Source organism: Pavona decussata, unplaced genomic scaffold (assembly GCF_977016875.1).
Source record: "Pavona decussata unplaced genomic scaffold, jaPavDecu1.1 SCAFFOLD_198, whole genome shotgun sequence".
NCBI classification, from domain to species: Eukaryota; Metazoa; Cnidaria; class Anthozoa; order Scleractinia; family Agariciidae; genus Pavona; species Pavona decussata.
Window position 1 is genome coordinate 2084733 of NW_028145606.1, and position 25110 is coordinate 2109842.

Sequence of the window (25110 nt, forward strand, 5' to 3'; positions counted from 1 at the left end):
GTCCTGCTCTTGGCTACGCCACGCAAGTGTGGTCTCCGCAAACAATAGACCTCATAAGACGCATCGAACGCGTCCAGCGACGCGCCTCAAAGTTTATTTTAGATCTACCCTTCCTATGTGAGGAAAGCTATAGAGACAGGCTCTTGTCAATTGATATCCTACCTATCTGCTATTGGCACGAGTTTTTGGACTTCGTCTTTTTCTTTTAGACCAACAATGGTATTGTTTGTGTATCACATGACGTGCTGGGAACGAGGTTGGGTACCAGAGTGTTCCTGGAAAAGCTTGCTTATATAGGGAGGAGCTATTTTAAAATTGATCATCTATAGGCAATAGCAAGCATACATAATGGCTTCTTCAGTTGTTCTAAAGTAACCATTTTAAGATCTTCAAGTTTAGTTACTGTGTCTCCCGGTTTCTTACTACCCATTTCTTCCCTCTCCTCACCCCCGCCCCACCCCCTGCAACGCCTCTCGTTTCGTTTGTTGTTTGTTCTTTTCCATTTTTTTTATTCCGACGAAACAACCGACCTAATTTTTAAAACCGCATAGACAGTAAACGACGGCCCAACCGTATCGGACGCGGCAAGAATCCAAACCAATCTGACCACTTTCTCCAGTGCGCCAAAATTTGCTCCACGAATCGAACACAGAAAATAAATCCATTATGGCAGATCTTCAAACCTGCTTACGTGACCACGAATGGTAATGTTTTGTGACTTATACATCCTACGAGTCCCGCTAGCTGATTCAGTAAGAGGTCACGACGAACAAATTATGGAAAAAATAACCATTAGAAGTGAAAATACTGTTGTTTGCTGACAATTCTTGACCTTACTGTTTCTCACTTCATTTCAATGCTTTAATCAAAATTCCAGATAAATTTTGGCCCTTTGCATTACTGTGTCAGTTGCAAGACGTTTAAAAGGAAGCTTAAATTTAAGACCATTTTTTACAGACAAGGTAGATCTCCCATTTTGCGCCATGAGGCTAACATTCGGTGGTTATTAGCCATCCCCTTTGCTTATTCTCCGTTTACCGTCGTTCGGCCAGTCGACCCAGGTGTAGGTGAGTTTCAGAAAAAAATGGCAATAAGTCATTACCTTTATGATCACGTTTCCCAGAAGCTGAGCTCACCCAATTTAGCATTTAATTTGAATTTGGAATTGAAAACGTATTTTACGGGCCGTAAATACTAAAAGTATCACTCCTCGCTACTTAGTTCCGGATTCAAAAACCTTTTACCCTTTTACTATCAATTCTTAGATGGGATCGTTAAGTTTTCCTCCGAAAGAAAGCTAAAAAATATGTAACTATACATGCACGCCGAACTGTCTTTCAAAGCCATGACAAATGCGAAAACGTGAGCATAATATTTAATGAAAAGGTATTCATAATTTAATTTCCCCCGATAAGTTCAAAGAGATCAGCATTTAGCGGAGGAGTTCCTTCAACATATGACAATGCTTTACCTTTTCAGAGTGTTGTCACCTTCGGTTTTACTGACAACTGACAAATTTTTGTTCGTTTTCATAACATCGTTTGCTTTCAGACTACCATTACTGTTTCCTTTTATTATTATTATTTCTATTATTATTATTATTATTATTATTATTATTATTATTATTATTATTATTATTATTAATAATTATTATTATTATTATTATTATTATTATTATTATATAGTTATTATTATATAGCTATATATAACTACTTTTAACCTGTAAATAACGTTTTACTTGGAATATATATTTTAATAAAGAGATTACTATTTTTTTAAAATCATTTTTTCTATTTTATTATTATTATTATTATTATTATTATTATTATTATTATTATATAGTTATTATTATATAGCTATATATAGCTACTTTTAACCTGTAAATAACGTTTTACTTGGAATATTTTAATAAAGAGATTATTATTTTTTTAAAATCATTTTTTTTATTATTATTATTATTATTATTATTATTATTATTATTATTATTATTATTATTAATATTCTCACCGACCGACCGACGTTAAATTTTAGAACCGGGCGATGCCCTGGCTAAATATTACGGGTACATGTTTTCGAACTTGTCAGAGAACCTCATTTGCTACTTAAGCTACGCGAGCAAAAAAAAAAATAAATAAAATAAATAAATAAAAAACAATGGAACAATAATGAGAAAGCTTGGAAGTAGAATAAACTTTTACAAACTTAACATTATCGCGAAATAACCTATTCAATTTCTTGATAGATTTGTTAATCAGGGTTTCACCTCTCCGACCAAGTTATAGTAATTTTATCCAGATTGTTTTAGCTTGATTGTTTTCTCCGACTCGACTTTCAGGTGGGCGTTCTCTGTTCGCGTTAAGGCGATCGAGAATGGACTTGCAAACTCTCTTAGGGAATCCATTCCAAGATAAAAATTTGATGATCCTTTCGACTTGGTTCAGGAAAAGCTTAAAATTACTACAAATCTGGGCCGCTCTGAAAAACAAAGCTTTTACCAAGCGGTCTTTAAACGCCAAGGTGTGAAACTAAAAAAAGAACTATACTGATCAGTATGGGTTTCCTGATAATAAAGGTCGTTCAGATTGTTATTGATTAGAAGGTCTAGAAAATGCACTTTATGATCAAGAAAAGTATCTACAGTGAACAGTAAGTTCTTGTCAAATTAATTAAGCTTGTTAAGGACTTGGTTAACGTCAGAGCGCTTCAGCAAAATAAGTGTGTCGTCTACATACCGTATATAGAACTTATGCACCAGTCAATTCCAGCTGTGCCCATCCCCCCCTCCCCGGGCAATAGTGGGCCATTTTCCCACACTGTCCATCCCGGGGGTTAGGCATTAGCCTTCCACCCAATTACCCCGGCGTATTTGACCATCTCCCTTTTTTACCTTATAACATTTTCGCTTCTTCTAATGACCAATTCATTGGAAAATTCAGCAAGTTTCTTCTAGAATACTTCTAGATAGGACGCGAATGGAATGCTAGAGCTGCAGAATGACCTATTTGGCACTAAATACGGGAAACAAGACCTAGCTGGGACTAAATTTGGCCTGGATTACCTTAGATTTTATCGCAAGTAAGTCGAGAAAGGAAGAAAACAAAACATTTTTGATCCCCTACCCCGGGACATTTGAACAACGTTTTGTCCCGGCTGTGGGGCATTTTCCAACTTATTTTCAAAATATTCTAATTCCCGGGGGTCGGCCTTGGGGGAGGGGGGGGGGTTTGGGCACAGCTGGAATTGACTGATGTATTAATTGTGCCATTAAAAATCAATTTAGTAACGAACTGTTCCTCTAATTCGGTCTTAATGATATTATACATGAAAAGATACGATATTCAGTAGGAATATTGTTAATACATTGAAATGCCTCAAAAGAATCTTCAACTGAATACTGATTAAGAGTTAAAGGAGCAAGAAAATCAGAACTAAGAAATTTACCTATATACGAATAAGGAGTGTTGGTGGTATCAATAATTAGGCGAAACTTCGGTAAATTGGTGTACTGTTTGTACGTCTTCATTTGGGGAAGCCATGAGCTCGTCCAATTTGTGCGGTCGCTGGTCTCGTCTGTTTCTTTTCTGTTATCGTGGGTTTCTTTTGTAGACGTTTAAACTTGTACGTTTCGGCAAATAGACTTTCAAGTAAAGAGATGTAATCTTCTTTCTTCATTAATACAACACCCTGTCCCTTATCTGGTTTAAGTATCACACAGGTAGCTTTCTAAGAATACTCATTCGTTTTGCTTTCATATAGTATTGCTTGTCAGGTATATCCAGGTAACCATATGTAGAGGTTCTCGTTCCTTAGCTTTTTGGCTTCGTGAACATGCCACCAGATCTGAATAATCTATGTTCAGACACTTATTTAATTGTGATAGATTTAAAGAATTAGTATTTTCGGCTTGTCTGATTCCACCACTGTGCTATTGTAATGACCATATTTATCAGGCAGTTAATCCACAATAACTGTGAAATAATAGATCGTAATGACAATTGGTCATAGCTTGGGTTTCTAGAAGCTTTCTACATAAAGAACTTGAAGCCTACAATTAATGAAGGCCTTGAAGCCTCCAGAGAATTAGACTTGTTCTAATAACTTTATTCATTGTGTACCATATGCTAATTTTCTTAGGTATAATTACTGTTACAGTAACATCCTTGTGACACGACATGATTATGACTCTGGAATAGAGTTGAAGTATTGCATCTTCTTAATTAAATCTTGCATAAACCAAAACTTGGTTCTGCAATATTACTATTCTTGGACTCGCCTTTTTTCTTGTTTATTCAAAACTGTCGGATGGATCTGGATTCTGAAGGAATCTGTTACCACAGTTTAGCTTATTATTACAGAGAAGTAATGCAAAGGTCTCATGCTGAGTTTTGTTTGGTAGGAAGTTGAATAACAACGATTTAAAGTCGTTGCCTGAAGGAATTTTCGATCATAACGCAGACCTGGCTGTGATGTGAGTAGCTAGAACTATCACTGATGTACCCGTCAAATCGAAGCTTCAACGTCCCCCCCCCCGGGCATACCCCGGGCATTTGGCCCCTTTGCCTTCCCGGGGGATGGGAAATTTGATCCCCATGCATAAGGGGTGGGGAATTTGAACCCTAGCCTTGATGTCATGTGACGTGCCTAAGTGCGTGATAAGTTACGAGGCATGATAAGTTAGTGCCCCCCCCCCCCCCCCCCACAAGTTATGGCGGAGGTCGACATGTCAATTTTGTCTGATTTTTAAACAAGAAATTCCGCTCTAAAAGGGAAAGCCCCTCCTTCATTTCACACCTTTGCGGGCGTGAGATGCAAATTTAGTCACTGTTCAGTCGTGGCAAGTTGTTGACTCAAGCGTCCACTGAAAAATATGCCTCAAAATTTTATAATATCACCACAGCAATGTGAGACATCAAGTTCTTATTTGTCTAACAAGGGTTAATCTGAAAACTAAGCCAATTTTATCGGTAAAAGCCGATGAAAAAGGCACATGTTTGTCAGTTGTCTACGCTCTGATGGTTGATTGACAACTGAAGGTGAGAATGGCCTGGCCAGGCCCCTTTTATCTCGGAACTTCCTGTTTAAGGGAAGGGTCGAGGCTTCATGCGGCGCCGCTGCGCACAAGATACAATTTATTTTGAAAGCTTAAATAATATGGGTTTAGTCTACGATGTTTGACATGTTGTGTTCGTATTTCAGGTATATTCATAGTGCTTTCTCAGTTCTTATTACATTGGATGCGAATCATTTGCTGTTAATTTAAACTTTGGTTCGTGAACTGAAGGCGTCTCTGGCATCCTTAATTCATCCATGTGCGTGTGAAACTTGAGTCACCACGTGCAAACGCTGGCGGCGCCCTTGATTATGTTTTTACTCTAGAACTGAGTAATTTTGATCTCCATATAATATTGTATATCGCTTAAAAACTGTATAAAAAAGAATGGCTTATTTCCCCGGGGTGGGGCATTTGAACAGCTATTTGGCTCGGGGAGGAGGTAATTTGAACACTAATTTTCAAAAAAATTCCAATGCCCGGGGCGTTGCCCGGGTGGGATGTTGAAGCTTCCATTTGACTGGTACATAACAACCCATAAGAGAATGACAAATGGCAAACTGGAAGACAATTTAGGGGTATGTTACTTTGTAAATGACATATTTGCAAAATTCCCCAAGAGATAATTCAACAGTTTTTAAATCAGTCCAGTTGCGTCAATTTCATGGAAAAATTTCGTTAAAAATTTCAAGATGGTAGGAGTTTGTAATTCCGATTGACACAGACGAGCTTGTGGTTACTGTGGTGGAAAACACTAAAAGACAAACAACCTACCCTGTCTGACAGTAAGGATCCTGCGAATGCTGTCATTAATGATAATTAGATTTTAAAGACAATTAGCACATTATCTGTTTACCTTGAACCTCACAGGTTTCTTCTAGCCTCACTCTGGAAAGCTGTTTCCTTCTCGGAACATAAAATGACCACAGACAAATATCCGTGTATGTCTTCGTGCCGAATAAAGGTTATCGCCGGTTATATAGCAATCTGTTTGTATTTATAGCATTAATCGGTTGTATGTTGGTTATAATGCTTTTAAATTAAAATTTGTTTGTCTTTAGAAACTTGGGTGACAATGAACTGAGGACCTTGCCTTCGGGGATTTTTGACCGCAATATCCGGCTGAGAAGCCTGTGAGTATTTTATTTATTTATTTTGAATAAGAGGTGCGTCAATGTAAAATGACTAATCATGCAATAACTAGAAAACAAACTAGCATTTTATACTATTCTGGCTGTTAACGTTGTTGCTCCAATTTAGTGCTAAGGAAATAAGAAGAATATAAATATAATGAAAGATCACGAGACTGTATTTACTGAGAAAACACATTACTTACGAATAACCTTCACCAGGAAGAATATTAATTCTATTCATCTGCTGATGTTTGTGAAAAGAAAAGCAGAAAATTAATCTAAAAAGAAAAACTGAGTGACATCCGTCAGAAAATTTACATTTGGAAACAACTGCATTTTAATTTAAGATTATTTCTCTACAGGAACTTGAATAACAACCAGCTAGAGGACTTGCCTTCAGGTGTTTTTGGTAAAAACACTGACCTGGGACGACCGTAAGGGAAAATACATTTTTTTATCTTTAAAATGATCCCTGAACAATTGCTAATAATATAATAATTAGCAACAGCCGCACTGATTGACTTTCGATCATATCTTGTTAGGTTACATCCTGGGGAATGGCTTCATGATCGGTTAGAGGAGCAATATGGTGAAGGGAACGTGCCTCCAGAATACCTCGATGATAAAGCTGACCTGTGGGGTCTGTAAGTAAACGTTCAAAGATTTTCTTATCTTATTGAAAGTGTAAAAGCTTGCGGTTTTCCTACAATGAGTTAAACGAGGTTGGCATTTCGCATTTTTTTTTTAATGCGAATAATTAGAGGCTTGAAACAATCGGTATTATGGCTTATTATAACTCAAAACCGTTAAGCTCATAAGTCAAACTTATGTATTTTGACGGCGGGTACTTATGTGTTAAGTGGATGTTCTTAGCAATTCTCCTTTAGCTAAAAATAATAAATAAAAAGCAACATATTTTCCCTGCTCAGACTGAAATACATATTTTTGACAGGTTCTTGTCTAACAACGAATTGAGGAACTTGTCGTGTGGAATGTTTGACAACAATACCGACTTGACGACTCTGTAAGTGAGGCTTTTCGTAAATTACAGAACATTAATCCTTATGACCACAAGTGGGACGGAGACAGTACCATCAATAAGATACCTAATCAGCATCATAAAAGCTAAACAAGTCTTTCTAATTAACTACTACTTTTTTGGTATTTATTATTCGATGTCTTTCTTCTAATTTTGTTGTTTTGTTATTTATGATCCCGAGAATTCACTAGCTCTAACAATGAAAACACATTTCTCGTCTCCCGGCGAGGCATGCAAAACCAAATTCAATAGTCCTAACTTTCCAAAATTAAGAAAATATAAACATCAAAAGCATAATGCATTTTTAACAATGCGTAACCTTTTTCACCCAATGTAGCGATCAGGGCCGGCATCTTTATGTTACTGAACATAAGTTTTTTTTTACGGTACTAATAATGTGGCGGCGAATGACAAACCATAGACATCCACATTCAAAGAAAAACTTTGGCTTTAACGGAAAAAATGACATGAAATAGTCCTTAATTAGAAAAAGTTTGAATGAAAAGAAAGGCTCAGCTTACCACCTATGCCTGTTGTTTATCACTTTTTAATTAACGTTCTTCTAATATCGAGTAGGAGATAATGCGACAATTAACTTTACAAAAAAGCTGCTGAACTAGGTCAGTTAAATATACAAAACATTATCTCCAAGGTGTATTTCTCATTCCATCAGTCACTTGTATGTTTTTGTAAGGAAAGTAGCTCTAACAGCACTGTTTGCAAACGCAAAGCAGGTTAGATAAGTGCCAGATGCAACAACTCTTTCAGACACTCCCATCCTTCCTCAGATATTCCAAATCCAAAAAGGTTTATGGACCTTCCTGCTACCTTGGCCTTATTTTATTTTATTTTATTTCATTTTATTTTTGTATAGATGGTTGGAAGGTAACGAGCTACAAGAATTGCCTCCTGGGATATTTGACAACAATCCTGAGCTGGAAACTCTGTAAGTGAGGCTTATTTAGCTGAAGAAAGTGAAGTTTATCCTTGAAAGAGAATACTGTGAAATATGAGGCTATTAAACGCAAAATGAACCGTTCTTTTGCCTGTAACTACCACAAGTCCTCGATATCAAGATTTGAACACATAATTATATGGGCGTTTGTGAAAGTTTACATATTTAATGTTATCATGTTTTTTTCTGTTTACCCCTGGACACGTGACTAAAACAAGCAGGATACAATACAGTGTGAAAAGACTTGGAACTGAAATGACTGATCGCTGAACTACTGCCAGTTTTGCTTTCGAAAATTCATTCTAGCTACAAAATGTTTTCTACGCAGAACTTATCTTGTTTAAGAGGGAATTCCTCTTTAAAATATTTATGTCACTGTTCCCGAGGAACGTATCGCGACAGCGATATGCACTAAAGGAATGCGCAAAATACTAAACAAACAAGATAACGACTCAAAATGGCGTTATTGAGGGGAACACTGCCTTGCAGTAGGTTAGTCAATGCGACTTCCGGTTTGCGTGACAAAAACAACCTCACTTATCTCCCCAGCACTACGAGCTGAATGGCAGACAGCACGTGTTGGATCGGACAAGAGTATTGGTTAGCAGGCGATAAACAAAAGCAAAGACGCGAACAAGCTTGGGGGAAGTCGCTGCGCAGACTTCAGCGCACCACGCGGGAGTGACCCTAGTTTATTAAAGCAAGGAACGCAAACAACCCATCCCCAACTGGGAGGGTGGGAGGGAAAAAATTTTTGATAAATTGACAGCAAATAGTGACTACACTACACAACAGAACTGCAATTTGAACCTTGAACAGTTTGCTTGGGATTTTATAGCTAGACAGTGTCTGCTTACTTAGCCAGTAGTTTAAGCTGTACTATACAGCGGCTTGGCTTTACACGTGTACTTATCAAGTTATGAATGAGGCCTTAATACTTTCGGCCAATGCAAATAGCTGTTACAGTAAGCTGAGGACAACAAAACCATAATGTTGTGAGCTAAGCTACAACAAAACTATTGATTGTGCTGACCTTGGAAGCATGACTACACAGTAGCTCCACTGAAAGCGATCCGCCATGAATAGCTCGCTGAGAACGAGTAGCGCACGCGAGCCACGTTCCATTGACAATATTTTACTAATCTGACAGTAAAATCTAATTTTACTTTGTTCCTGAGTAGCAGTACTCAGTGACTCGGAGTTCATGATGGAAGAAAACAATCGGATTGTCTAGCACTAGGATACAAACTTTCACGCCATGCTATCTTTTGGATGCAATATCCGGGTACTTTTTTTTTTTACAAATAAGGAACTTTTGCCTGGATTTCAATACTTTGCCAATATCTGCGAAATACACTAAGTAAGAAGGGATCCCATTGTCATACCTGACGAAAATCCCTTTGGTCTAATTTCTGCTTCTTCCGCCTGTAAGCATAGCACTCAGAGCCAAAAACCCCACAAGTTAGGCTTGCAGCCTGTCAAAGCAGAATAGGGTGTTTGCTACAGACGATTGTTAGAGCACCAGTATTTTGCATGTATGCAGCTGCGATGACTGCATATGTCCAAAACTCTTTACTTAAACTGCTCTGTATCTACCCATCGCAAACAGAGTTCATCAGTGGCGCTCAGCAGCTTCATTTTGGTGTGGGAAATAAGGCGCAGAAGTATCCTGCCTTATCTGGTTATTTCTGAGAAGAGACTAGAACTCGTGCCGGATGTAAATTACCCGCCGTTGTCAGACCGTACGCATTTGACCTTACCAAATGGGGCCGACTCCGCTAGAAATCTCACTGTGGCAGCTACGGTGTCACTCTCATTCTTCAAAACATATACAAATACTGCTCTTAAGAAATCGTCAATGAATGCTAAATAATATCTATAACCTTCTCTAGAGGCTGGATCAACAGGTCCAGCAAGGTTAGCATAGACTTATTTATTCCAATGATTCAGTCGGCATTCATCAGGCTTCCTATTTCTACTGTGCGTCAGTTTCCCTAGTACACAAACCTCGCGATCGCTAGGTCTACTGGTGTTGTTCTGACTTAGCTAGATATGATCTACTGCATGTTCTAATTTCAGAATGTCCTCATAATTACAGTATCCCAGAATTTCTTGCCAGTCCTTCAGACCACATGTGGTAGCTGGCAGAATCAGAATCAATCAAATCATCATATGCGCTTACATAATACAATGTACCATGTTTTTCAATGTTAAATTTAGTAACGTCCTTCTAAATCAGTTCAGCAGAATCCGGCTAGAAAGTAACACTAGCACCCCTCTCGGTTGCAGCTTGGACAAAAAAGATATCTTGAGGATCGATACGATAAAATGTAAAAAACGTTCATTAGAGTCGCCCTGACGTGTGTTCCAGTTGAATCCTTGCTGGTTATTTTCACGCCTCCTCTCTTGAGCGCAACATTGTCTGATCGTAATCCATTTGCTTGTTCAATGTAGTGTTTATCCGGTTTGAATGTGTTTTCAAACTTGGCTAACTTGGATTCATCAGCAATGATGTGCCTTCTTCTTCCAGCAATGTGTTAGGTTTTCTTGAATTATGAGTGTTGGTTTCAAATGGGGACAAGTATTCTAGTACTTCATCATGTGAATCATCTGCAGTTTCACAGGCCTGATTAATCTGGTACATGTCTACTCTGTCGCCATGCGACGACGCGTTCTGTCACTGTGTGACTTACTACGACAAGAGCTACACAAGTGTCTAGTCTTAGCTTTTTTTTCTCTTACACTAGCATTCGATATGACCTGATTAGCCACGTTTGTAACAGGGGTAATACCATTCTTGGTTTCCTTCGCATTTTGGTTAGACTTAGGGTGGTTATTCCTAGCCTTCATAATCGAGTCATCTCCGGCGGCTGTGTTAGCTCCTTCTGTGTCTTGGAAACCTTGTAATGCGACTATGAACTTACTGAATGTTTGGTGCTTCTCGCTTTGGGTAATAACAACAAGAAACGGTTTGTAATCATCTGGAAAACGCTTCGATACCATGGCTATAAGAAGACCACCAGTCACGGTTTCTCCTGCGCTTCTAAGGACTGCCGAGCAGCAGTCTCTGTTGTTATAACATAGTCAGTCACGGATTCATTTGCCTTTACTAGCGACGTCAGTTCAGCATACAATGCGATGACTCTTGGCTTGCCCGTACCAGCATAATGGGTCTTAACATCTTCGATTCAATGCTTTTCTTCCATCATCTACAGCATCTCTCATGACGAGGGAAAGACTTTTACCATCGAGAAACTGAATCAGTTCCGCGAACGCTTCTCGGTTCTAAGTTGCACTAAGGCCTTTCTGGGTGTCTGCTGACAGGGTGTCTTTCAGATTCGCAATCGCATGTGTCCAAGAAAATTTAACTTCCGACCGTTCATATTTACGTTCATTTCTATCGAAAAGAAGCCTTCCATATCCTGAAAGATGTTCTCTAATGGGACCATAACCTGTTGAATTTCGATATCGACGCTCATGATCGATGAAAAAAATATCAGATTATCTAACTCTAGAATACAAACTTTCACGTCATGCTTCTTGTTGGATGTAACATACGGGAACCCTTTATTTACAAATTAGGGACTTCTTGCACAGGTAACCTAACGAGGGCAATTATAAGGAGATCACTCACGGCTAACACAAGCTTCTATGGACCTTGCAAAAACATTGCTCGCCAAACTAATATTTGTAAAACGGTAGTCCCACTTTCTTTGACAAGACCTAAATGCCAAAACAAAAGACATGAAAGGAAAGGATGACTACAACAAAAGAAAGGTGAAATAAAACATCTCTGGCAGACAAATTCCAATTGGAAAACACCGTATCAAAATCATAATAGACGTAAAATGCAAGAACTCATCCGAACATTTCGCTGAACTGCGTTGGCGTTCAACATTATAAAGTGTAGTTGGCGTATAATCAGCAAGAGCAACACCAATGGCATGCAACCGGCAATAATTTACTGTGATGCTAAGCCAAAGGGGGGGGGGGGGGGGGGGGGAGAGGGAGGTCATTTGAAAAAGTACTCACAGACTTTTCCAGTAGCCAAGTTATACTTCGAGTTGTAAACGGTGACTGGTTAGAGCTTTCACAGAACAGGTTAACCTGGTGCACAGCCACGCATTCATTACACCTGGGTAGCATTGTAAAGAAGGACACTTGGTTCAGTAGGTACTGAATAGGACAACAGTGAGAAAATGGGCATTGACATATCCGGCTGGGTGTTACTGCTCCTTGGAGTTTACAATACTGACAGACTGTTCTTGTTTTATTCCTATTATTTCTTTACTTATATATAATGGAGTTTGGGAGACCAAAAGATATAATATTCACCACGAAAACTCTCCTTGGAAAAGTTACCCAATTTTCAGACTTTTTCACAAACTTAAATTTTTGATCGTAATAAATACATCTCATTGCCTGTTAGTGGGGAGGGGTGCAAAGAAAATGGCGATGCGCCCAGATAACAAAGGCGAAGAAAATATTGCGAGCAAGATAAAACGAGAAGGAACTGCTCATCCACTGCTCATCTTCTCAGTACTAAATTCCAATTTTGCAGGCAATTCGAATTCACTCACATTGCTATTTTAACAAGAAAATAGCACTTGTTGAAACATACTAAATGACCATGGTAGTAAGTCTAATGCTTCACTGTTTCTAAATCCATTAAAAATACACCAATAAAAGTCTGCTCCTAAGAATTGGCCTCTCAAAAATTGCCGCTGCCAAATTTAACTATTTCTCAGTTATTAATCAATTTACATCTAGGTACGTCAGTGTTCTTGCAATGACGTTTGCGAAGCAGTTATCATCATCATCATCATCATTTATTTGCCTTTATGTGGATAACAAATTATTAAAAATATACCACAGGTTGTTAGGCAAGGAGACCTCAGGAAACCACCAGGCTTATAGGAGAGGCCACCTCTACATCAATATTAAACAAGATAAGGGCTGCTACTGTGTCCAGTTTTAATTCGCAGCTGCTGGTAACTCAAAGCCAAAAACCCTGAGACTCGCACCGGTCTGGGGCAACCAAGACCAAGCTCCATTTTCTCTTCGCCCTATACCCCACTTGGGAGCCTATTTACAGGTTATCTCACCGACTGCAAAACGGTTTTGCTCGGCCGGGATTAAAATAAGTCATTATCATACTTCAAAAAGAACAAATATAAGCAAATGCACTGATCCCGCGTGGAAATATGAACCACTGAGAAAGAAACGTGAACAAATATGTCATCATGATGCAAAGCACTTTCCATTTTAAGTAAATTTTGATATAACCCTAGTGGAGGTGTAGTATGAAATACCGCTCCTATCTCTTTCTTTTAATTTGTATTTTGGTGGTCGCGCCTGTTATCTGCTTCATCATACTTTAGCCGCTAAATCAACAAGCGCTCACTACGTAAAGTTTTATTTACTGGAGTAACCCCATAAGACACGAGATACAAGACATAACGGATAATCCAGCCCGTCCCAGCGTGACAGTTCTAAAAGAAAAATACCATAATAGTAAGGAACGATACAAAATAAAATGAAACATACGAATGAAAACGAACCTTATCGGTGATTCTCCATACAAGTAGGTCCAAAAGCGTAAGGATACGACGCCAACTACAGAAGCTTTGCGACGATACGCTACAACGCCAAGTACCGTGGTAGACTAAGGCCCAGTTCAGACGCCGAACTCAGTTTCATGAGCCGAACTTAATTCAAATTAAGGTCGGCCCAAATCAAGAAGATTCCCGCCTTTTGATTCCGACACCGAATCAATTAGCCGAAATTAATTAATTACTGAAAGCAAAACCAATCGAAATGTCAGCGGTTTTTTTTTATTTCTTTTATATTTGAAAAACGTTATAATAATTTATGCATTAGGTTCGGCTCATGAAAAGTTCGACGTCTGAATCAAAGCCGTTCCAAAGCCGAAATTCCCGGCTGAGCTAGGCGAAAAGAACGGCTGAGTCGTTCCAAATTGAAACAGCCGTTCTCAACTAATTCAGACGCCGAACTTTTCATGTACTTAATTCGAGGTATTAGGTTCGGCTTATGAAAAGTTCGGCGTCTGAACCGGGCCTAAAAATGCAAAATTTACAACGACGCTAACTGAATTTATACGAAATAGGAGCTACATTCTATCATGCACGTGACAACGATACAAAACAACAAAGAAAAAAAATATATGAAAAACATTTGCATAGCGCGGTAGCACATATATAGACACTTTGATGTCACAGACAGATGGATAGCAGAAGGTTTAAAAACCATCTGTACCACAACTTCTCGCTTTTGTTGTGTAGTAATGTTTCTGTATAAATACGCGCTTCTTTTCGCGCGAAGGACAACGTAGTCAGGGATGTCGGAACAAATTGAAGGTTGGAAGGGGTGGGGGTGGGGGGTTATATTAAAGAGAGCTGAGGACTGACGTGCTCCCTTGCAATTGGAACATTTAAAGTATGGTGGCTTTTTAAAAAACAAAACTTGAACCGCAATGTTTTACTTGACGTTTTATTCCAAGTTTTTTTTAGATTGAACTAAATTTAACTCAGCTACACAACAGAATAGCGGAGGGGAGGGGGTGACTAATACGTTTTACAAATGCGTATTTTGCGTATTTTAATATTTTGTCGCGAATTTTCATCATCCTCTATCCGTCAATGGTGTAATTGTCAAATCCTCCAAGTGCCCTGTTTTCTTTTTCTTTCTCTCTGAAGTTCTTTCCCACATAATGTTATTAAAAGTTTCCCATCACCTAAAATATCCTCTTAAGAAGAGGTGTATTTAACACATTATCTCATTCGATTCTTAATTTATTTACCTTTCCTTACTATTCAAATAATACTTGTGGCTTGTAAAATAACAGCGTTATCACTGAGAGATGACAATCTTGTTTTAAATTTAATCTGATTTAAACCCTTTGTAATTACCGCAGACTTCTGGACGACAACAACCTGACGCAGTTGAACGAGAGTGTGTTTCACAACTTGAAGAAATTAAAGTACTTGTAAGTACATTATTAAAAAAAATCAGTGCCGAGAACACGGAAATGTTTAGAGAAAATTCCGGTTCGGTTTCAATTGTTGTTTTCTGCCTGTTATGGATAGATCTAAATTTGTTACAAGAACATTTGTTTTTCGGACAGTCCAATCAGGATACCATCAAAGACACAAAATCACACGTAAAAGGTCACAAAAATTAACAGTGGGTGTTTCTATTTGCAATGATACTTAAGGTGGGGGGTAAACATGAATTGAATGGAATTTTAAGTGGTTTAAAGAAGGGATAAAAGAAAGAGAATTATTTTTGGAACACCAACAGACAGTTTCCCCCAAGGCAAGAGCACACCAGGTTAGTAGGGGACTGTTTGGGTGTCCATATATCAATTTTAACTTCAAATTCGAATTTTTAAACTACCCCATTTCTTATTACTTCAAAATTTACTACGCTCTTGAGAAATATCCTCCCAAATATACATAAAAATCACCAAAAAATTTACAAAACACCTCAAAACATTGATTTGTGTTATGAGCAGAGAGTTTTTGTATTGTCTGAAATGCGAACGAGATATTTCCATAAGTGGCGTGAAAACAGCATTTAGGTTTACCCCCGCCTTAAGTTCTAAGAACTACGGAAAATAGATCACTTCCAGTTGTTTTTTGTTTAGTTTGTGATTTAATCCCCTGATGAATGACTTAATTTTATTATTTACTTTATTTTATTTATTACACCTTCTGATTACTAATCCAAACTAATGATTTTATTGACTTTACTAAAGACATTCTAGGCCATTAAGAAATGTCTGGTACTGTTTAATTCCAAGGCACAGATGCAATCATACAGTACCAAAGACTTTGATTAGTATTAGGAAGGTATAGTGTACTGACTCTGTATACCCATCAGTGTACGTGATTGCATTTTTTCCATCCATGTCGCTAATTGCGTTCACATTTTTAGGTATCTACAATACAACCAGTTACAAGACCTGCCCAAAAATGTCTTCAAAAATAATACACAACTAATACGGCTGTAAGTAGAAACGTTTGTTTCCTTGGCGAGCAAAGTTTTCTTCTTGTCTTTACATTCTCACAGCTGAAAATGGTAGAGGATGGCTGATATTAATACAAGTAAACCTTTAGTAATGACCACGTTAGATTGTACCTAAAAACTAGATTTTAAAAGTGGAAAAAAACTTTGGTCACCTTTGTGACACCATTATGCACTTTACAGTTCTTAATGTAAAAGTGGCGTCCTGAAGCATAAGGAATCTTCGGAACATACGGCTGTTTCCACAAAACAAATCGTAAAAAAAATCGTAAAAGCCTACGCGATAATGCCGAAAAGTAGTCTGGGAAATACCCAATAATTTGTAGTGAAAGCTCAGAATCCATATTGCCCACCCTCTCAAGTCTTCGCTGTACGGTCGAGGCATTATGGATTCTTGAGCTTTCATTGCAATTTATTGGGATTTTCCCAGACTACCTTTCGGCATTGCTGCGCGCGCTTTTACGCTTGTTTGGACAACCTTTGTCGAAACAGCTATTGTCATAGTGTGTTGCCAATTAGTCAATAAATAAAAATTACGTTACATAGCGCTTCTTTTGCTATATTTTTCTCGTTGGCACAGGTGCTTGAACAACAACAATTTAACGGTGTTGAATGACAGTCTGTTTCGTGGATTAAAGGATTTAGATGAACTGTGAGTGGATGGCCTGTACTTTATTATAGTATAACCACTGCCCATATGGCATACTAGGCAATGGACGCGTGTTTCTAAACTCAACATCTGATACTCATTAATATTGATTGTAGTTACTAGCTATGCGACTAAATAGTGTCTGTTTATCGTTAGTCGAAGACCCATTTCAGGGAAATGGGACGAGCTGGTCGTTATTTTAAAATAGTTTGATTTAGGATCAGCGCAGTAACGGACGCCTCAACGTCTATCAAAAACAAAAGGAGAAGTAACTGAAGACAAAGCTGCATACATGTGTCTCTTGGGAGTATGCAATGTGCAAGCCACGCCGAAGTTGGTGTGATCGATGATATAGGGTTACTCGGGGTTTTTTTTAAACTTATCTGGTGACACTTTATTTTTGTCTGGTTTTTTTTTTTTACTTAGGTGGTTATATGATAACAATATCATGGCATTACACAAAAACCTGTTCAAAGATCTGAGAAAACTGGATGAACTGTAAGTAGCATAATATGTTTTTTTTTTTGTATAGGAACAATTTGATTTTCAAAACATCAGTTCAGAACCATATGATGTTACGTTTTGAAGAAATGTGTCTCTTAAAAACTTTAAATTCAGAAAATTGTCCAGCCTGTTTGTAAGAAAAAATCAATATGGAACATAGATATTGCTTCAAAATCCACAATTTTTCCACAGTGCAAAAAACTAATAATAATAAAAATAAATAAATAAATAAATGAATAAAATATTGTTCCCCCTGAAGGTTCATTATTTCTGTACATGTGTTATATAGAAGTTTTGCGGTTTTACTCTAAGGGCGACTGAGTAGATATGGTCTCAAACGTTTGGCGTTGTGAAAATGTTTGCGAGCAAACCTGATAGATAGCATATAACCTCCGTTCTTTGACAATACTGTAGTATTGTTTGCGAATTCATATCAATTAGGATGACATCTCAGCTTGTGTTTGCGAGGGAAAGCATTTTATTTTTTAGCGCTTGTACACTGTTCATTGACAAATTAGAAGAAGTAATCATACGTGGTGATAAGACAACAACATAAGCAGTTGGTAACTTAAGTTACAGAACGTTTCCTGTTTCTCTGGCAAACAACGCTTACGCTGGTCATGTTTATCATTGTTGTAGTCTCATAAGTTTGATTTTACACCGTTTGGGTCAACAGAGATTTGTCTTCCAACAACGTGAAGACTCTGCCACCAGGTGTATTTAACAGCCTCAGTAACCTAACCTATTTGTAAGTGACATTTGGTGTTGCGATTATTGAAGACACATTACTACTTTCCGTAATGTAACGTGGTTACTTTAAATCGCTTGTATCATACTTTTTCCGGCTTCTATTTTGTTTATAATCTATAGTTTTGTTATCTTATATCATTTTATTCTGTGACTGCATATAAAAAAAAAAGAAATAAATAAATAAAGCGTGTATCATTTCAGTTACTAATATATACGACCTTTTTAAAACAGTTAAAGCTGTGTGCAGGTTGTAAAACTGGTCACAGCTGAAAAGAAAGGCCATAAAAATTATCTTCGACAGTTAATTCTGAATGCAGTTATCATGGAAAATCATAAAGTTACTTAAATTTCATTTGATGATCTTTCATTCATAAATGTTTTATTAGTTGTTTGTGTCTACTTATATTATCATTGTATACATTCACTGTGCAGAATGTTCGTACTGTTGGATGTTTAATACACAGTACTTATTAAAGGTTGGAAAATTCCAGTAGGAATATAAGGATGTGTTTGTACTGCACTTAATCACAACATAAGCGTGGCCACAATCCGTCAATCACAATTACAACCCATTCTAGTGCCAATTTGAATATGCTTAAGCTTATGTAACAAGTTAAAGCAGCCAGTTATATATATTTTCTTTCTTATATCACATTGCATTCATTTGCCTTTTTGCAGGTTTCTGGCACGTAACAAATTAGTTGACATCCCTCCTGACGTCTTTCGTAACTTGACCAAGCTGAAGATACTGTAAGTGAATTTTGAGTTAAGCTTACTTCCTACAATTTGAATTGGAATCGCCAAACACTGTATCAATTTAACAAACGCACATGGAAAAATTTCAATCATAGGCGCAAAATAAAGTATTAGGTACGAACTTGGCTTAAATAACACGCTCGTTATAGACCCGTTATACAATGTTTTCAATTTTTACCAACTCCAAAATGAAGCAAGCGCAAGAGAAGAGGAGGACTCACGCAAAAATGTGCGTCGGTGGACATAGATCAGGGAGAAGAAAACTGTTTTTCCTGAAGCGCATACATTATTCAGGGAAAAATGCACATTAATGTAATAAAATATCTGTAGAACTATTTTACACAGGAAGTGGCGTAGGGCGCTCACTCCTTTATCGAGAGACATAATGATGCCCTTGTCAGTTACAAAACCAAATGTAACCATTCACGTAAGTGAGAGTGAGAATAATGGTGGATATTCTTAGTGCCGTGTCAAAGTGGAGTAATCATCTATTTTTTCATCCTTTATTTACTAATTCTAAGGTAAATAATTATTTTAGTGATGTACCAAAGCGCCGTATAGCCATCCCGAGAATTTCGCCATGTTACTGACAAATCGGTGAAAAAACGTTTGCGTAAATACTACGATCGACGACACTAGGAAGTGCATAGCAAATATTATCTTTAGTTTAAGTAGTCATCCGAAGTGAGCGAAAAAGAGAAGCCAATAGTTTTATGTGCTGTACTTAGCAGGGAAAATATATATATATAAAAAAACTATTTGGTGTGAAGATTGGCTCAATTTAGTATAAGGTAACTAGTGTGATACTGGACAAATAAGAGTACTGAAGGGTTTATTTGCGCCTCAACCCTTTGGGCGAGTTTTAATTCGAAACGTTGACCTACATGGCCTTCTTCGAATATGTTTCCTTTTTTTATGATCTGCCAGGAAATTGGAGAAGAACAAGATAACGAAGCTCCATCGCGATCAATTTAAAGGCATAACGGACTTATACGATCTGTAAGTAGATCTAAGAAAGCTTTAATTTGGATTAAGCCTTTGAAGAGTTAACTGACATTATAGACTAGGCTATCGGGCTACTTTAACTCCTGTGGGTTGACTTTTGTGTTAGTGGGGAGTGAGTGGGGCTGGGAGTTAGGGGCCATTTCTCTCATCCCGGCATAATCTCTGGAAAAAGAAAGACACTACAATGAAACTTGTCTCCTTTAAGGTGCAAAAAGAGGACTGTTGACTTCATCTAACGTGATAGTTTGGTTTTGATTTCAATCAAATCTTCAATTTTCAAATGTCTTATTTTCCACTACTAAAAGTATCCAAAAAACAATTCCAATCCATAGAACTGCATTAAGATTGTATGGAAATATTACCGTTACCATAGGAAGCGGAAATTAAAGTTAATAGCCGACGTTTCGGCGTCATCGTGACACCATTCTCAAGACAAAGTGGATAAATTAATGCGAAGATTTGATTTCTATACTCTACAGTCTCTACAAATTAGCATAATAACAATTGATCGCAAGTTCTTCAAGTGAATACCTTTGCGCGAATCGAGTCTGTTTGCACGTTTACGGATGGTTTAAGTTTTCTTATGAAAAGCATCTCCTTAATCAGGCAATCAAATTTGTTCGAACATTTAGCTAGCACGTGAAATTGTTCTGAAAGACAAGGAGGTACGTTCTATTTATGTTCGCTCAAGCAGTGTTTACAAGTAGACGACGATTTTTGTTTGTTTCCATCAACGCGTTCGTGGAGGTGGCCGCGAGTGTAACCAACATGGTGTCACGATGACGCCGAAACGTCGGCTATTAACTTTAATTTTCGATTGCTTATGTTTCAAGGAATCATTATTGACCATAGGAAGGGGTAACATTTTTCAAGATATCAAGGGGAATTTCACAATCCCTACGAAGACCGACTATCAAATCAATCAAGGCACCTTATCTCCCACACCTCGACCTGGGAAGAATTGATTTATAGATTAATAGATTAGTAAATTAATTGATGTGAAAAAGTGTCAACAACATGCATATTTAAAACTTTCAAACTCCAGGCCAAATCGGTTTGAAAAGCGTTAATATTTAGTCAGTGTGAGATTAGTTTCGTCTGCAAACAAATATTATTTGAAGTCATTTCTCTATAACCAGTTTTCCATAAGCAGCCGGGAAAAATGGGAGGAGTAAGGTTAAAGGGAATCGTTTTCGTCATAAAAAAATATTGCTTTTGCGGACTACTTATCATGGTAGATTTAGAAAAGAAGGGGGATTTCTTGGTTGTATTACGATCTCTAAAACATACATAAAAAATGTTATCATTTCACCCTCCCGTAATTTAACGAGTAGCTTATTATATAGGCTGCCCTTCTAAGCGATTGTTTGACCTGAAGGAAATTCAAAGCGATGACAAGTTGTTAGTTATCTGGGCTCCACTTAAACCAAAACGTTGAAAGGGATATAAAATAAAATGGTCGCTTCTAGTGATTTTGGTCGATTCATGAAAACATTTTTGTTTATGATTGTGGAAGGTATCTGTTGGAAAATGAAATTGACGAACTACCCGAAGGAATTTTTGATGGCCTAACAAACCTGCTGTCTTTGTAAGTACAATAAACTCAAAATATTAATAAACATCGTAACTGCGTAAGTAACTAAAAAAGAACCCGAAAGTTGCACGCAGTAAAGATTATCTTTCATTCATTAGTTCTCTCAACCACACTTCAATTACACTGATTTTCACTCTTTCTACTGCCCCAATAACCTCCCGCAACAAATAAATTTAATTAATTGATTAATTAAGTTATGAGGTTTTCTTATTTCCCTTCTTTACTATAGCCTTAGAAGTCCAACAGGTTTCTGGCGTACTAACTTACACTCTTGTAAATTTACACTTCAAAAGTATTGTATGTGGCAGTGGCAGTAAACACTGAGCATACTGAAAAGTATCGTCCATAAGATGTGTCACCTTCAAGCTGTACTTGAACAATAGACAATCAGACAACAATGTTTTTTTTTTTACAGTGACGTATCAGGCAATAATATACGAAATGTCACCAAGGCAACCTTCAAAGACACAACAAGACTGCGATTTTTGTAAGTTCATGAATCCACACCCAGAAATATTAATTTGACTATAAAAAATTGCGATAAAACATTTCGTAAAAACATTATAAAAAGGTTAAAAAACACGACGTTTCGATGTAAATTACATCATTATCAAGTGAAATTAAAAATGCAAGATTGCGGCTATAAATACAAAAATGGACAATAGATATTAATTAAAATAGTAGCATTGAAGAATGCTACCGGTTAAACAAAAAGTTTCGCACGTATAGAGTCCGTTTGAGTGTTCAAGCAAGGCTTAAGTTTCTTGATGTACAGCATTTCAAATACCAAACAATCAAATTTGCTCTGACACTTTCTCAAGATGTTAAAATGGCCCTGATTCAATAGGTGTTTGCTCCCGTGAGCTTCAAGAAAATGTTTGCCAATTGCCGAGTTCTTGTGCTCCGCAACGCGTTGAAAAAGGTGTCTGGCTGTATAGCCGACATAATCTGCATCGCACAGATCACATGAAAAATAGTAAACAACGCATTGTTGATTCACAATCGACGGCTTAAATTCCCTAGGCTTAAGATCATGTTCTAATTTCCTACTAACAAAAACTGGCTGCAATATGGGGCCAATCTTATTACTTAGGTCGTTAAATTGCCTGCGAACCGCATTGGCAGCTACTTGATCCTTAAAAGGAAGGATAATTCTGATCTTACGACCGCCTTCAGGCTTCTCTTCCGCTGCCTGTTCCGATACATTACGAAGAAAATTACTAATGATGGAATCTATGAGAGCCCTAGGATAATCTAGGCGACTGAAAATTGAGCGCAATTTGCTACATTCTAAATTGAAAGCTTCTGTTGTGGAACATAGAGCGTACGCGCGATGTAACATTGTTTTCACTAAAGACACCTTGTATCGTTTGTCGGTATGGCTATGGTAATGCAAGAGTAAGCCACTGTTCGTTTGTTTCCTGTAAACTTGAGTTTCAAGTTTAGTCCCACACTTGATGATTTCAATGCCAATAAAAGGAATCCTACCACTGACAGGGAGTTCCATTGTAAATTTCATGCTGGGATGGAGACCATTCAGAGTATTGAGAAACTCAGAGGCAGCGTCACCACTAGGCATTTTAGCCAGGGTATCATCCACGTAACGTTTGTACAGGTCAGGCATCAGACCATCACGGGAGAGCTTCTCTTCCAGGTGACACATAAAAACATTAGCCATCAGAGGACCAAGAGGGGAGCCCATGGCCACCCCATCAGTCTGTTCGTACAAAAGACCATTGAACTGGAAAAGCTGGTTGGTTGTAGCAATTTCCAGTAATTTGGCAAGCTGATCCTTCTGCAAGTTAAGGCCGTAGGTCTTGTTGAACCAATCGTTGGTGAACGCTTTGTGGACTAGGATGTTAATCGTCTCACTCAAAGGTACGTTGGTGAAAAGTGATGTCACATCATAGGAGACTAAGATGTCATCCTCATTCACGGAAATGGTACGGATTTCATCAGCAAAAGCAAAGGCATCAGTGATTGTGTAGTCATTGATGGAGAGTGGCTTAAGTTTCTCTTCGAGCCATTTGGCGAGATTGTAATTGTAGGCGCCAGTTGCTGATAAAATGGGTCTCATACTCAGTGTGGCTTTATGGGTCTTCGGAAGGCCATACAAGTGTGACAATCTGGAACTCTTCGGAGAAAGCGAGTTAGCGATCTCTTCAGGTAGAATTTGACGTAAGGCTGTGCGCAACTCTTTTTCTTTCTGTAAGAGCGGGTGGAAATGTTGAGCTGGACGTCCACGCCTCTTTGGTCGCTTTTCATCAACATGTACGAACTTAGAAGTGTTATCGATTGAAGCAGCGCTTAGAAGACGGATGTATTCGGTCTTGTCCATTACCACTACGCCAGAACCTTTATCAGGCTTGGTGATTATGATGTCGTCACGTTTCTTCAAGCGATTAAGAGCATTCAAAAGAGCCTTTGGTGGTTTGGGGCTTGTACGATGGATATAGTTCAAGGCGATTGAGCCAGTTCCTTCTCAGAATCATCCAACAACGGCTCTATTTTCCAATATGCTTTCTCAAAGCTCGCATGTATGTCGATGGGCGAGACCTTTTGTGGTACTGAAAACTTCAGACCTCTGCAGATAAGAAGCTTCTCGAAGAACGTAAGGCGATAAGAAGATAGGTTGTTTATATGCTCATTGACATCAAGCTTCTTTGATATTAATCGCGAGATTTTGCTGACATGGCCCTTCATCATTTCTTCGTACTGGTTGTTGCGTAGAACACTCAATGTTCGCAAGATGGCGATGAAGCGAAGCAAAGAGCATTTATCTCGGAGATCTTTGTAAGCATTCTGTACTTCTTCTCTGAGGTGTTTGAACTGGGAGAGTTTGAAACTCAATTCCTCTTCGATGACATCCTTTTGATAAGTTTCTGAAGATTTCTTCCATTTGCGTGCTCTTGTACGGTCGACTTGTGCGAAAGTTGGTGTAACACCAAAGTTCAAACATAAACGTAAAAATTCAATGGCGCCTTCGCATTTGATGAGGCGTTGACTACACTTTTCAAGACGTCTGAAAAAGTGCAGTTGGTTATCGCGTTTGAGTATACGAAGAAGCAAAGACTTAGAAAAACATTTGACTATAAAAAATTGCGATAAAACATTTCGTAAAAACATTATAAAAAGGTTAAAAAACACGACGTTTCGATGTACATTACATCATTATCAAGTGAAATTAAAAATGCAAGATTGCGGCTATAAATACAAAAATGGACAATAGATATTAATTAAAATAGTAGCATTGAAGAATGCTACCGGTTAAACAAAAAGTTTCGCACGTATAGAGTCCGTTTGAGTGTTCAAGCAAGGCTTAAGTTTCTTGATGTACAGCATTTCAAATACCAAACAATCAAATTTGCTCTGACACTTTCTCAAGATGTTAAAATGGCCCTGATTCAATAGGTGTTTGCTCCCGTGAGCTTCAAGAAAATGTTTGCCAATTGCCGAGTTCTTGTGCTCCGCAACGCGTTGAAAAAGGTGTCTGGCTGTATAGCCGACATAATCTGCATCACACAGATCACATGAACATGAACATTGAGTGTTCTACGCAACAACCAGTACGAAGAAATGATGAAGGGCCATGTCAGCAAAATCTCGCGATTAATATCAAAGAAGCTTGA

At 37.9% G+C, this 25110-nt stretch overlaps 2 protein-coding genes and 1 long non-coding RNA gene across 3 annotated transcripts in view; 2 read left to right on the top strand and 1 right to left on the bottom strand.

The window, feature by feature from the left end:
• LOC146461512 (uncharacterized) overlaps positions 1-17374 on the top strand; it is a 190709-nt gene extending 173335 nt beyond the window's left edge. The window contains exons 16-20 of the mRNA XM_085086896.1: positions 8097-8168; positions 15112-15183; positions 16134-16205; positions 16804-16875; positions 17299-17374. Coding sequence (XP_084943022.1) covers positions 8097-8168; positions 15112-15183; positions 16134-16205; positions 16804-16875; positions 17299-17374 — 364 coding nt within the window. The remainder of the gene's footprint in view (positions 1-8096; positions 8169-15111; positions 15184-16133; positions 16206-16803; positions 16876-17298) is intronic.
• Positions 17375-18811: 1437 nt separating this feature from the next.
• On the top strand, positions 18812-21441 carry LOC146461518 (uncharacterized). Its single transcript, XR_014857408.1, has 3 exons — positions 18812-18876; positions 19810-19881; positions 21404-21441. It is a non-coding gene; the product is annotated as an uncharacterized LOC146461518 (long non-coding RNA).
• Positions 21442-22085: 644 nt separating this feature from the next.
• Positions 22086-24916, bottom strand: LOC146461519 (uncharacterized). Its single transcript, XM_085086805.1, has one exon. It carries the CDS (start codon positions 23817-23819, stop codon positions 22185-22187), a length of 1635 nt encoding a protein of 544 aa, XP_084942931.1. The 5' UTR covers positions 23820-24916; the 3' UTR covers positions 22086-22184.
• Positions 24917-25110: the final 194 nt, after the last annotated feature.